General features: G+C 40.7%; 1 protein-coding gene across 3 annotated transcripts in view; it reads left to right on the top strand.

Moving 5' to 3' along the window:
* Positions 1–12535, top strand: part of BEAN1 (brain expressed associated with NEDD4 1) — a 37067-nt gene extending 24532 nt beyond the window's left edge. For 2 of the 3 annotated variants that reach the window (XM_063438663.1, XM_063438662.1), the window contains 2 exons: positions 893–1016; positions 11853–12535. In XM_063438663.1, the coding sequence (XP_063294733.1) occupies positions 893–1016; positions 11853–12144 (416 nt within the window). In that variant the 3' untranslated portion in view covers positions 12145–12535. Of the gene's footprint in view, positions 1–892; positions 1017–4572; positions 4659–11852 lie in introns of all 3 variants that reach the window. The other variant, XM_063438664.1, reaches the window with a different exon arrangement.
* The last annotated feature ends 478 nt before the right edge of the window (positions 12536–13013 follow it).

Below are 13013 nucleotides of genomic sequence, written 5' to 3'. Positions count from 1 at the left end.
GCGTACAATACTCCAAGTGAGGTCTCACCAGTGTTCTGTACAATGGCATGAGCACTTTCCTCTTTATACTGCTAATACCTTTCCCTGTACAAGATCGATATCAATAGGAAAACTTTTTTTAATCTGATATTTTAAGGTATAAATGCAGGATGATAGGGTGTGACACAGGCCAGAGGAGGCACGTAGCACGCCAGGCTCACAGTCCAACTCTAGTTCCCCATGCACACAGTGCTCCTGAAGTAAGAAGCTCTTGCTGGGGTAATTGGTCCTTTAATGTTGAGTATGCCATTGATTGAGTGACGGGACAGCTGGTGGTCCTCTTGGAGGTCTATGCTAAGAATTGATTGACAAAGATTTTGTAAAAAGAGTTGTAAGTGTGAAATGTATACATTTGTTAGCATTTTTTTTTTTTTTTTAAATGTTCTGCTCTTTTTATAAAGCTATCCTGTGTATATTTAAAACTGAGGGTTAATCAATCATTACACTTCCCTATTTAGTGAATAACATGGAACTGGGTAATTCTTAACATTCCATCCCTTGCTATAAGCTCTTCCCTTTTTGTCATTGAACACAATACATAGATGTGAAGATACAGAAATAAAGCTTTCTATTCTCCAGTGCTACATGCGCCCTGACGGTGCCAAGACTGAACTGGATTGTGACGCCAACAACCAAATCTTTAATGTACATTTAAAATGAAACCTTGCATTACATGGGGAAAAAAAAGATTAACACACCTTTTATAGGTGATTTTCGAAAAAACAAATTCAATGGTGCAATTCTCTGTAAAGTGCTGGCTCCCCTTTAATTAAAACAACCAGTTATTTGCCCAAATTACCAGTTTTAACCCAGATTTAATGCTACAACCATTTGTTTGTTTCTTTATTACCAGATGGGATTTCCTATGCGGTACCTGTCGGAGATTTGAGATCTGTATGCACTGGGGATCTTACACCATCTTTTGAATGTGGCTCGTATCTGGATTTCAATGTTGCCTATATGGACTCTCCTCCGTGGTAAGTGTTAAAACGTTGTGACATTTCAGCCACAATCAGCCAGGAAGTATTTTTCCTCTGTAGAGAGTTGACATGTGCCTTGTTGATCATTAAAAAAAACCAATGGCAGAGCCTAAACTGCATATGTAGCATTCACTTAGCAACCCATTCTTAAAAATCAATGAACCAATCTTCAACCAACACGTCATCCGTAATAAAATTGATTCTGAAAACCACCTTTAGACCTTTCCTAGTGTCATATAGTCTATGCATCACTAGAGAAGTCATAGCAGTAAACCATGTGTGTGGGACACATTTAAAATAAGGTGCCTGGAGTGACTCCAATAGCTTATGTAACCAGATTTGGTTCTTGACGAAGGCGCTAAAAACTGTTGTTCTGGTAGATCTAGCTAAAACTTATTTTATTTTTATTTTTTTAATGTACCCAAGTATGGGCTGGCTAATTACTTTTCCCCTACTGATTAGTTTTTCTTGTTTAAAAAGATGTTTGAGTATTTCTTTGTTGGGAATTTTTGTGTCAACTGGAGACTTCAGGTTTTATCCAAACCGTCTCAAACTGAGTGCAACAGAATTAAAATGAGGGGTTTCTACGTGACCAGTGCATGATGCTTGCTAGCAGATCACATCATTTAAACGTGCTTTATGCTCACATGATCGCCTGTGAAATATTGGTTCTAGAACGGGGAGTTCCCAGATATTCTGATCAATGATTGTGCCACAGAAATGCTTCATCATGACTACTGCGTGTCTACTGTTGGGGCATACTATGGATTTTAAAGGGCTTTATGCAATGCAATCATGGCATAAAAGTTCAAGTCATATTTGGTTCTTCTTACCATATCGGAATTTAAAGGGACACTGTAGAGTTAGGCATACATATCTAAATTCCTAACGCTACAGTCTTAATGTCCCTAGTTAGTTTCAGGGTCCCTGTCTGCACAGTTCAGAAAGAGGACATTGAGATGTTTTATGAGGTCTGACACTTCTGGTTTCTAGGTTTTTGATCCAAGGAGAAAACTGATTGCCATCATGGAGTCCAGAAGGATTTGTTTTCCCTTTCTATGGCATAATTGGCAATGGCTAAAAAAAGTGTTAATTTTTTTTGTATTCCTTTGGATCAACAGCATAAAACAATTGATTTCAAAGTTGAGCTTGATAGACACCCCACTCCAGGGTGAATAAAGGGTTCAAAACACTTTATTTACCTACCTTATCTCAGCGCCAATGTCCCTCTGTGCTGGGTCAAAGCTCCACCTCCGTCCTTTGACAAGCAGGCACTAATGTGCACGCATGCCGCGCGCGCTTTAGACATCCCCATAGGAAAGTGTTGAATCAATGCTTTCCTATGGGGAAAAAATCTGGCGCTTGATATCATGTAGAGCGTGAGGACATCCAGCATCAGATACCAGATCATACATTCGTTTGGATGCAGGAAGTGCCTCCAGTGGCTATCTGCGAGAGGCAAGCTTAGTGCTGCAATATAAACCTTGCAGCTTCTCTGGAACTACAATATTTAACATTGCAGCACTAAGGGCAATAGGGACATTGCACCCAGACCACTTCAATGAGCTGAAGTGGTCTGGGTTCCTGTAGTGTCCTTTTAAGATCAAAGTAGCTAAACTGGAAACATTCTCTAAGTCGGTTCTGTTGCTCTATGCTTAGATTTGATTCTGAATTCTCACTATAGTAAATAACACTGTCATTTGCAAAATCCAATAAACCTAATACATGATTTTTTTTTTTATGTTTTACTTCCTCTTCTCTTATATTATTTGAGTCAGCCTGTATGTCGCTTGCTATAAATGGCAGATTAGTAAATACTGTGTGGGTGAAACTAGTGACTCCCCCAGTACAATATGTAGGCTTAGGATAAGTTTAGAAATGAGAAGTTGAATGGCAGAGAGAGACTCACGAGATCTTGTAGTGAATGGCAGAGAGACTGTCACGAGATCTTGTAGACTATTACATTGGCGATAAAAAAAAACTCAGAAAAGGTTGCACGGGAAACCAATATTTTGTTATACCCACAAGCGACGAGATGTTCCTGTCATTTTCTTTATTTTAATTTTTTTTATTATACGCAAGACTGTGGAACTATGAAAGTGTGCATGAATGCTTACATTTTTAAATTCCATTTTTGTGCTTTCTAAAGGAACGCTCAAAACACCATAACCATTATAGCCCACTTTAAAAGTTATGGTACCAGGAGTGCCCTGGCAATCCCATTGTAAACAGCCAAGCTCTTTGTTAAAGGTCTGACTGTTGCCTTGAATCCGTCAGGCACTGTTACATTGGTGGATGCCAGAGCACTATAACTACTACCAAACACTGTAGTGGTTATGGTGGTTGGAGGGGTCCTTAAAAAGGGGGCACTTTAGTCACCCAGAACAGTTTGTCTCATTGAAGTGGTCTAGGTGCAGTGCACCAGTTTGAGAAACTGCAATAATCACATTGCAGGACTAAGACTGCCTCTAGGGCCTGTCAATCAGACAGCCACTAGAGGCACTTCCTGGTGGTTAATGCATTTGTATTCGCCTGATGCTGGACGTCCTCCCTGTCTGCATAAGGACATCCAACAATAGTAAAATCCCCTGAGGATTGCTTCAATGCTTTCCTATGGGGAGGGCCTAATACACTTGCCACGCATGCACATTACCCGTCCAAGCAAAATGGGAACTGGTGTACGTACCCGCATTAGTGAAGTGGACTGACTTGAACAGGATGAACTGATGCTGAGCCTTTTCACACTTTACAATTGTTTTGGACACCTCGATGACCACTAATGGGGAAACGGCAGTGGATCTTGGAAGCTGGATTTGAAGATTAAAATTGGAGAAACAAGGATTTAAGTTACCACTTCGGATACAGCTTGTTCACACCACAACTATTCTGATGGCACTGTAGTGATTTAAGATGCATGTAGTGTCTATTTAAAGGTTACAAAATGAGGAGGAAGTGTTTAGCAGAAACAATGTGAATATGGCATCTATTAAGCAGACAGCTCTCGGGCCCCAGGCTGTGTGCAGTCTATGATTAAGGCATTGATCTGTGGGACAAACCAGGTCAATAACCATAATTAACTTAACATACAAGAGACAGACTGACTTGATCTGACAGTGCGAGTATTTTTATTTTCAGTGAAGTTTAATTTTATTAGATTTAATGATGATCGGAAATAGTTGACTTTGAGCAAATTCTTCTAAAGGTAAATAGCTCCTGATTGCCAAAATAAGTGTCCCCATAACTAATTCAGTTTTGGGGAGACTTTCACTTATCAATCTGCTTTATTTAATTTAAAGAATAGCTATGGGGTGAAATTGTATTTCAGGATTTTTTTAATTTGAATTCTGCAGGTATGGTTATTTAAAATGTGCATAGCCCCCATCAATTCAAATAGGAAAAGAGGGACACTTTCATTTTGAGGTGTGCTATTCTTTGTAATTCATATTTTGTCATGACAGTCAAAATTTGTCAGAATTATGTATTCAATGATAATATAGAATAAGAGCAATTTATCTTTCTTACACAGACTGATTTCTAAACATGTTTATTGTAGTTTTAAAGACACATCGCTGACTGTAAACAGAGCTTCGCAAGCAATAATACCCAGACACACCAAGAACACCGCTCCTGGAAAAGAGGGTCATTAGGATAGAAAAGATGTAGAGGGAATTGGGCCCGAAGTAGGGACTGTCCCTTCAAATAGGGACACTTGGGGGGTATGCAGTTTTGAAAGATGTGAACACCCATTATCTCTCCCTAGATTTCCTCTTTATTCCGTTAATGGAACACTGTAGGCACGATAACAACTTCACAAAATCCAAGTAATAGGGGCATGGCCCCTCATGACTGTTCACTATTTAGCAGACATACTCCGCCCTCAACAATGATATTGTACGTTAGGCCATACTTATTCATACCAATGATTGTCTGAGAGCACTCAGCATATCACTGAATGCTACCCCAGGTATGGCAGGAAGGGGAGCATAGCTCTACCGCTGCCACTTGGTCAATGGAGGCTCAGAATCTGTGAATCTCTACTAATTGGTGAGTAAACCTTTTAGCAGGGATGCGAGACCTGAGATCCATGGACTCCTGGCACCATAACCACTTCAGTCAATTGAAGTGGTTATGGTGCCTACAATTTTTTTGCTTTAAGTTCAGCTATTGTCATATATTACAATTTATAGGTATTGTAATACCATTGCTGGATAATAGAATTGGTTATGTACAGAAAAACAAGGCAGGTGTAGGCGCTCGCTATAATGTGAACAGGCAGCAGTAAATGTAAAAGGATTCCCAAACCTTGCATAGGAGACAGAAATGTGACAAAACAGGTGATAAACCGCACCAAACAAAACTAAAAAAAAAATCACACGGGTATATTTAATCTTAACAATAACCCAATAATGTGTAATACTTTAGTTTTTCAGTACCAGGAAAACCTCAAAATTAAACAGAACTACAACAAAAAATAGTGTAATATGTCTTAATGGTTTTACAGAGAGCTAAGTATATAGGTGTCTAACACTTTTCTGAGCTACTGAGAGTTCTGCTGTTTAGCACTTTGACGGTACAATCCCTGTCTTGGGATATATAGATGCACAATTTTATGTGTCCAGTACGACTCCAGATATATATATATATATATATATATATATATATATATAATCATATTACAAGTAAATAAAATATATAGATATAAAGAACTTCTCTAAGATCACACTTTACGCCTTTCTCCTAGCAGGGCTTCCTCAGAAGTGTGGATGATCCTCAGAAGGTCCAAGTTTATATAGGAAGTTCATCTACGATTAGTGGAATTAGGTGTGCTGATTTACTTCTTGGTTCTTTGGGTCACATGTCATCCGGAAGTGATCTATAGAACTAGTTATCTAAATACTTTTTACAGATTATATACTTTGTATATGCTAATGTGAATTAAAAAGATATAGATTTGTCTCGAATGTGTGTATATATATAATTTTTTATTTTTTTTTAATTATTCCTTTTCCTTATACCCATGTGCTTTGCTTAAGTGCAATCTAGTCTGTATTTATACATTGTAATTGTATATAACCACATTAAACATTATGATAAGCTCTGGGTGAACAGATATCCAGATTCTCACCAAATACTTTGTCCCCGAAATAGTGAACCTCTATTAATCTAAATAAAGCATTGATGTACATCTTAGAAATAGAATTTGGGGTGGAACAGCGCTACAGTACTGATCACAGAGGAAAAAGGAGCTGCACACCTGAGGCAGGGACGTTTTAGCCGCAAGGCAAACAAGGCATTTGCCTTGGGCGGCATTTTCCAGGGGGCGGCAAAAAACGCCGCCCCCAAATGCCCAGGGCAAATGCCTTGTTAGCCTTGCGCAGGGCCGGCACTACCTGTTAGGCGGACTAGGCAGCCGCCTAGGGCGCCCCTTGGGAAGGGGCGCCGGCCCCCCTCATGCTGCAGCCGCCCGAGCGCTCTGTAGAGAGCCTCAGGCAGCTGCAGCTTTGCCCGGGCTGGTGCGTCCATGAGGGCGCACCGCCCGGGCGCAGCATGAGGAGAGGGGCTGACAGGAGGGAAGCGCTCAGCGCTCCCTCCTGTCACTCCCTCACTGTAGCGTGGCTGAGCCCTGTATGATCCGCGGGTACAGGGAGCATCTGTCTCCTGTACCCGGCCGGATTAACAGGAAGTGCACACTGAGTGTGCACTTCCTGTTAGTCCGGCCAGGTACAGGAAACAAAAGCTCCCTGTACCCGCGGACCATACAGAGCTCGGCCACGCTACAACAGGGGAGGGGGGAGAAAGAGATTGACATCGATCACAAACACTCAATGCACCCCTTACAGACGCACACACTGCATCCCGTACATACACAGAAACACACCTTGCAGCCCTTACACATACAAACACAGATTCACACAATGCATTCCTTACAGACCTATCAGGACATCCCCTACACACTCCACCCCCTGTGAACAAACTCATTGGTGGAACGTGAAGGTGGACCCGGAGCTGTGTAAAGGGCCCCCAAAAAAGGGAGCTGCTTCCCGTTCTCCCAGAACACTGATTTTTGTGACCACAGTTACAAACAGCCTCCAGAGATCCTGTTCTATACCAGACCAGTGGTGCCAGACTGCAGCTAGAGCCCATCATCATCCTCATCTGGTTGTAAGTAGGCAATCTAGTATATTATTCGTGGAACTAATCTCTAATTTACCTCACATTAAAGAAACACTATAGTCCCCAGAACCACTGCAGCTTAATGTAGTGGTTATGTTGTCTATAGCCTGTCCCTGCAGGCCTTTTAATGTAAACACGGCGGCACTGCAGCACTGGCGTTGGTTAACATGGCAGGTCACATGGGGGGGCGGCAAACTTTACTTTTGCCTAGGGCGGCAAAAATCCTTGCACCGGCCCTGGCCTTGCGGCTAACTGACATGCCGGATGGGCAGGCTGCTGTGTGCTGGCGAGGGAGCTCTTCCTCTGAGCTGTCTGATCAGCTCCCTCGCGCGCTGCAGAGTGAGGCTGGGAGCCGGAATATGACATCATATTCCGGCTCCCAGCCTCACTCTGCGGCGCACGAGGGAGCTGAGCAGACAGCTCAGAGGAAGAGCTCCCTTGCCCGCCCGCGCCTAGCAGCCAGCCCAGTACTGGATCTTTAACCCCTTAAGGACCAAACTTCTGAAATAAAAGGGAATCATGACATGTCACACATGTCATGTGTCCTTAAGGGGTTAAAACTACACTTGAAAAAGCGTATTTTGGGCGAAACACGTTGTTTTTATAAATTTGTTATTAAAGTATTTTTAGACTACCTATATTCCTATGGTCAGTCCTTCTATTTTTATTTTTTGTTACTTTTATCCTGGCTGTCTTCTACTGTTTTAAAGATCCAGTACTACAAAGAAATCCTTAGGTGGGGATTATTCCACTCACGCCTGGTTTCATAGAGCAGTGTGGCTGCTCTATATATTGTAAGTACGTTTCATTTTACCTTTTAGCACTATTTTATCCACTGAGAACACTATGGGCCCTTTTTTGTGCTTTTGTCTTTCATAAATCCTGCACTCCATACATCACCAGAAGGATATCCTACATGTGGGGAGTTTAAATACCACTGTATGCGGTTTTACTCAGAGCTGGTTATAGCTCTTTTTATTGTAAGTTAGCACTCTCAGGACTTCAGTGTTTGTCTGTAGCTGCAGGTGCCATACGTTATTGTACCATTGGTCCGCTTTTCCTTTGTTTTTTATATGCTGACACGCATTTGAGTCGTTGTACAAAGTATTGAAGAATCACCTATTGTCCAGCTATATCCTACATGTGGGGAGTTTCAAATACCACTCTATGCTGTTTTACCTAGAGCTGGGCATAGCTCTACCGATTGTGAGTTGGCATTTTTCTCTTCTGTGTTGTCCGTGACACCATCCTTAACGGTTGTGCACTATTGGTCTTTCTTTTTGTCTAATTTTATTTTTCATATCAACCACTGAGGACCTCATCAAGAACCCAAAGAAGATCTACCCAAGACCCCCTTGTGTATTTTCAGAGACTTGTCCTTTATATTACCTCCCATTCCACCTAGCGCACCCTGTATTTTTGTTTCCTGCATTGATGTACATCTTGGCTAGGGATTGTACAGTGACAAACTATATGAAGCTGGCCAGGAAATAAACCATTGCTTTACAGGGAGGACTATAAAAGACCGTCTCGGGTATATGGGAGACCAGATCACGGCGTGTACCTGCTACCTGTATATGCAAAAACAATCATGCTCGCTGTTAATTAACAATGAGTTCAACCAAATCTATTCTGCGCCTTCTCTGGTACCGTCCGGGTTAATCATCAATGTCTTCTGCCTGCTGCTCATTCATTTAATTGCTGCAGAGACTTAATTTGAAAGCCAATATTAAAGCAGACATGTGCCAGCGCCTGCCCCGGTTTCGGAAGCACTTGCCCTCCATTGAACGTCTGTGTTTGATAAGATTGGGCTTACAGTCAGAAGGTTGTGATTTACAAAATGGAATTGAAGTCGTCGTGAGCTTCCTATCCAGGGGCAGTGAGCATCTGTTATCGAGGAGTAATCATCCCCTGCTTTAGCCTGCAGCATATTTTACACACAGCCTCCTAATCTCAGCCTCTCTCTCTCTCTCTCTCTCTCTCTCTCTCTCTCTCTCTCTCTCTCTCTCTCTCTCTCTCTCTCTCTCTCTCTCTCTCCTTTTTTTTTTTATTATTTTTTTTTTTTTTTTTTATTGTTGCTTTTTTTCCCCCCTCTTTTTGATCTTTCTCGTAAAATGCATAAGACATAGTAGGGACTACGTTGCCTTATGTATTTTATTTTTTTTACGCTTGCCAAAAAGTGAATACTTCCTTTGTCAAGTTTAATCCCACAATACTTGCGTGCATCACATCCCTCGCCTAGAATTTAGAGATCAATACTCTGTCCTTTCCTGAGCGACGTGTGAAACAGTGGACAATTTGGGGGACTTTCAGCGCGTGAAGGCAGCCAATTAATGTCACTGACACGATCCTTAACATGGCAGCGGCTTGGACCGAGATCCGGCTTTGCAAAAGAGCAAGAATAAATGGGAAAATTAGGACTCAGAGGGGCAGTAAAATAAATTAGGGGTGGGAGGTGACAGCCGCTGTAATCCTTCTGCCCCACATTTCCTCCTTCAGCAGATCACACTGCACCTTAGTGCTTTTTGAAAACTGCTGCAATGATATTGGTTTTAAAAATGTCAACATGAAAATGTTTTTAAAAAAAACCCAAAACCACATCACTGTCTGGCTGAGAATTAAAGGGAAAATGTGAATTTTATTTTACTTTTTTCACATCTTACAAAAAACATACTTGTTAAACACAGCAATAAGTAAACCTAATGTTTAATAAGGCGATGAAGTGACCTTTACTGCAAGAGATGTTTCAATATGACAGTAGACCGCTGTATCAGCATCCTCCTCTGACCTAGTTACAATTAGGCCTAGAGAGATGTCTGGCCCAGTCTCAGAGTGGGAGACAGTCTGGTGATCTTAAAGAGATACAAAGCTGTTTCACAAATACTACTCCCTTAACCATCAGTCTCAGATTAAGTACCACAGTGTATCTTCATTCTGTGCTCCCACCTGTCAACACTGGTTTTATGAAACACAATCAGTTTTGCATCATCCAAAAAGGTATTTATTCCCCTTGAGAGATCCAACATCATGCACTATATTTTAAATGCATCCTTTGACATTGGGAGCTAATTTCTGGGCTTATGAGAGGTGAAATGTTGATGGAAGTTAGTAAAGACCGCTCTTACTCTTATTGACGTGCTCATACTGCCAATGAATGCTGTAAAACTGGTGGAGGCACCACGCCAGTGACAATCAATATCTACATTTAGAATGCAGTCAGATCATTTGCTTCTGACACTTTCACATCTCCAGGAAAGTGCCAGACTCGCTCATCAGTTCCCCCGAGCCAGATTCCAAACCCTTCGCACCATTACAAACACTCAATGCAGCCAACTAGCTCAATGTTAACATTCTCAATTACTCACACCAAGGTTGAATATCAGTATTCCAAATGGGTTATAGTGAAAGATGGAATTTTATCTAAAAAAACATTAAAATCAGTACGTCCTAAAATAATCAAATTTAATAAACCTCCTACGAAAGTAAAGGGGGGAGATAAGCTAAACAAGCGTGTAAGAAATTCAATTTGTTCAGCGTTTTATTTAGCGACTGTTCTCCCCATGCCATTATTAAGGCTGATGCCACCAGACTCATCAGCTGTACGACCTTCTTCATATGAGGATTCTTGAGTTGCAATAATATCTGCACGTGATACACAATGTGATGGTAGAATAATCACTTTTGTTTGCCACCTTCAGCCAAGGCGTGATCTTTCAACTAGAACCTTGGCCAACCAACTATTTTATTTTTTTTGTGTTCTACCAAAACCCTGACCTAGTGACAATCTAAAAACAAAATTAACTATCAGTACACACCTCAAATAACATGTCCCTCTTTAAAATGTGTGCTCACCACCAACGCTATCAGACTAAATTACAAGTGAATATAGAAAAATGAAGTAGATCAATCCCCACGTCCAAAAAATCTTATGTAATATCACTGGAAAAACACAAGCATATACCACAAATAGGGTAAAATAGTACAAAACCCCAATTAAGTGCAAGGTAAATAATGCACTTCCAAGACAGCCAAATATAATTGCCTTTTTCCCCCCTTAGGGGTATTTATCTGGTCCAGAGATTCTTTGTTATATTTCCATATATATATAATGGTTCCGGTAAAATTAAAAAGAGCACTACAAAATAGTGCAATATCATTTAAAATCTATAAATGTAAAAATAATGGTTGCATTTACAAGAAAAATATAAAAACATGCACATCGCCACTGGTATGGTTTGCACTCCTCTGTAGTAGGCTTGTCAATTCATCCACCAAGTATGGACTGTAGAAGTGGTTTAAATAAATAAAATGAACAAAAATTATTTAACAAAATAATCGCACAGTCCAAACGTTTCATCTTATTATAAGACTTCCTCAGGGGTAGTCTTATGGCTTACCATATGACGAAACGCATTGGGACTGTACTGATGGAAGGGGTAAACCACTAGGATACTGTTAGAGAAAGGGAAAGTCTGCATGGAACTGTTGAGTCACTGGGAATCTGGGTACAGGTATCTGAATGGAACATTATGTCAAGGCTTGACTTGGGAGTGGGACTATTCCATTATACATTGTTTTCCAAGCCTGAACTGTCTTTTTATCCAAATATATTGAGAAAGTGTTCACCTGTAATTATAACGAGTCTCTATCTTATTCTAGCTATGATGACTGTGTCGGGCATGGAGTCTCTGCAATATCTCTTCCTTCAGATGATCCTCCTCCATACTCCTTGGAAGATCCTTGCCTTCCGTGTGATTTAGACCTCAATGTCTCCTCTGAAGAGAACGCAGGCCTTCAACAGACCTCTGACACTTTGCCCTCAGATGACTTCCAAGTTGTCCCATCATCTAGAACTTGGAACGTTGAGATTGTGCACATTCCCCTTACACCCATGGACTCTGTTAAAGACGCCCCTCTACAGAATCTTCCTCTTCCAGCTCAGACTGTTTAACTCCATTGAATGGATCGATTCTACAGCAATACACAAGCAATTTGTTTAACATATCTGCTTCACACTGTAGAAAGATGCAATTTATTTCACTTGCACTAGATAAGAAACTGTAGTGTTTCGTTAACAGGAAGGATGCGAGAGAACCCCACAAAATTAATATTTAGCATCATCCACCAGGTGCGTCAACTCAATTTTCTGCTCGTTCCATTTGGTCGAAAACTGAGAAGTGCCATTAGAGATTGCCTAGCAATAAATAATTACAATAGCATTGTACGTCATCTTCGATAAGTGTGCCTAAGTCAGGACTTGCGCGTAGCTAGGAGAATACCTCACTAATCTGTGGTAATACTGTATTGCAAAAAGTATTAAAATTTATTTATACTGAACTAGAAGCAAAGAATATTTTGTATACTTCTTCACGAATATGACAGCTGAAGTATATTTGAGCACAACAGCCTCTGTCTACATCAACTTGTGTGTGTATTTGTGTTGACTATCAAGAAATATGTCCTGTCATATAACCTCTTGCAATGAGCTAGGCAACAGTTTGGCTCTGGATAGTCTTAAGTTTGGGGATCAAATTTAAAATTTAATTTTTGGCATGGATTAGTACATGAGCAAACAAGAACATGCCAGATAGGATAAACATTGCAAGAGCAGTTTCAAGCATGGGGGTCAAACATGTTATGACTTTTGCTGGTACAATTATTTGATCCAAAACCAATATATATTTTACATTTGCTGAGAGACCTATCACAACACAAATGCACTGCAGCACATTGAGAATAAATATACTGAACGGGTTCAGACTGTGAAAAGGTAAATATTAGAAGTATGAGCAAATATTGAATCCAGAAGAACTGGACTCT

The sequence above is a fragment of the Pelobates fuscus genome, chromosome 12, assembly GCF_036172605.1.
Source record: "Pelobates fuscus isolate aPelFus1 chromosome 12, aPelFus1.pri, whole genome shotgun sequence".
In the NCBI taxonomy this organism is placed as follows: Eukaryota; Metazoa; Chordata; class Amphibia; order Anura; family Pelobatidae; genus Pelobates; species Pelobates fuscus.
This window is presented reverse-complemented; position numbering and strand designations above follow the sequence as displayed.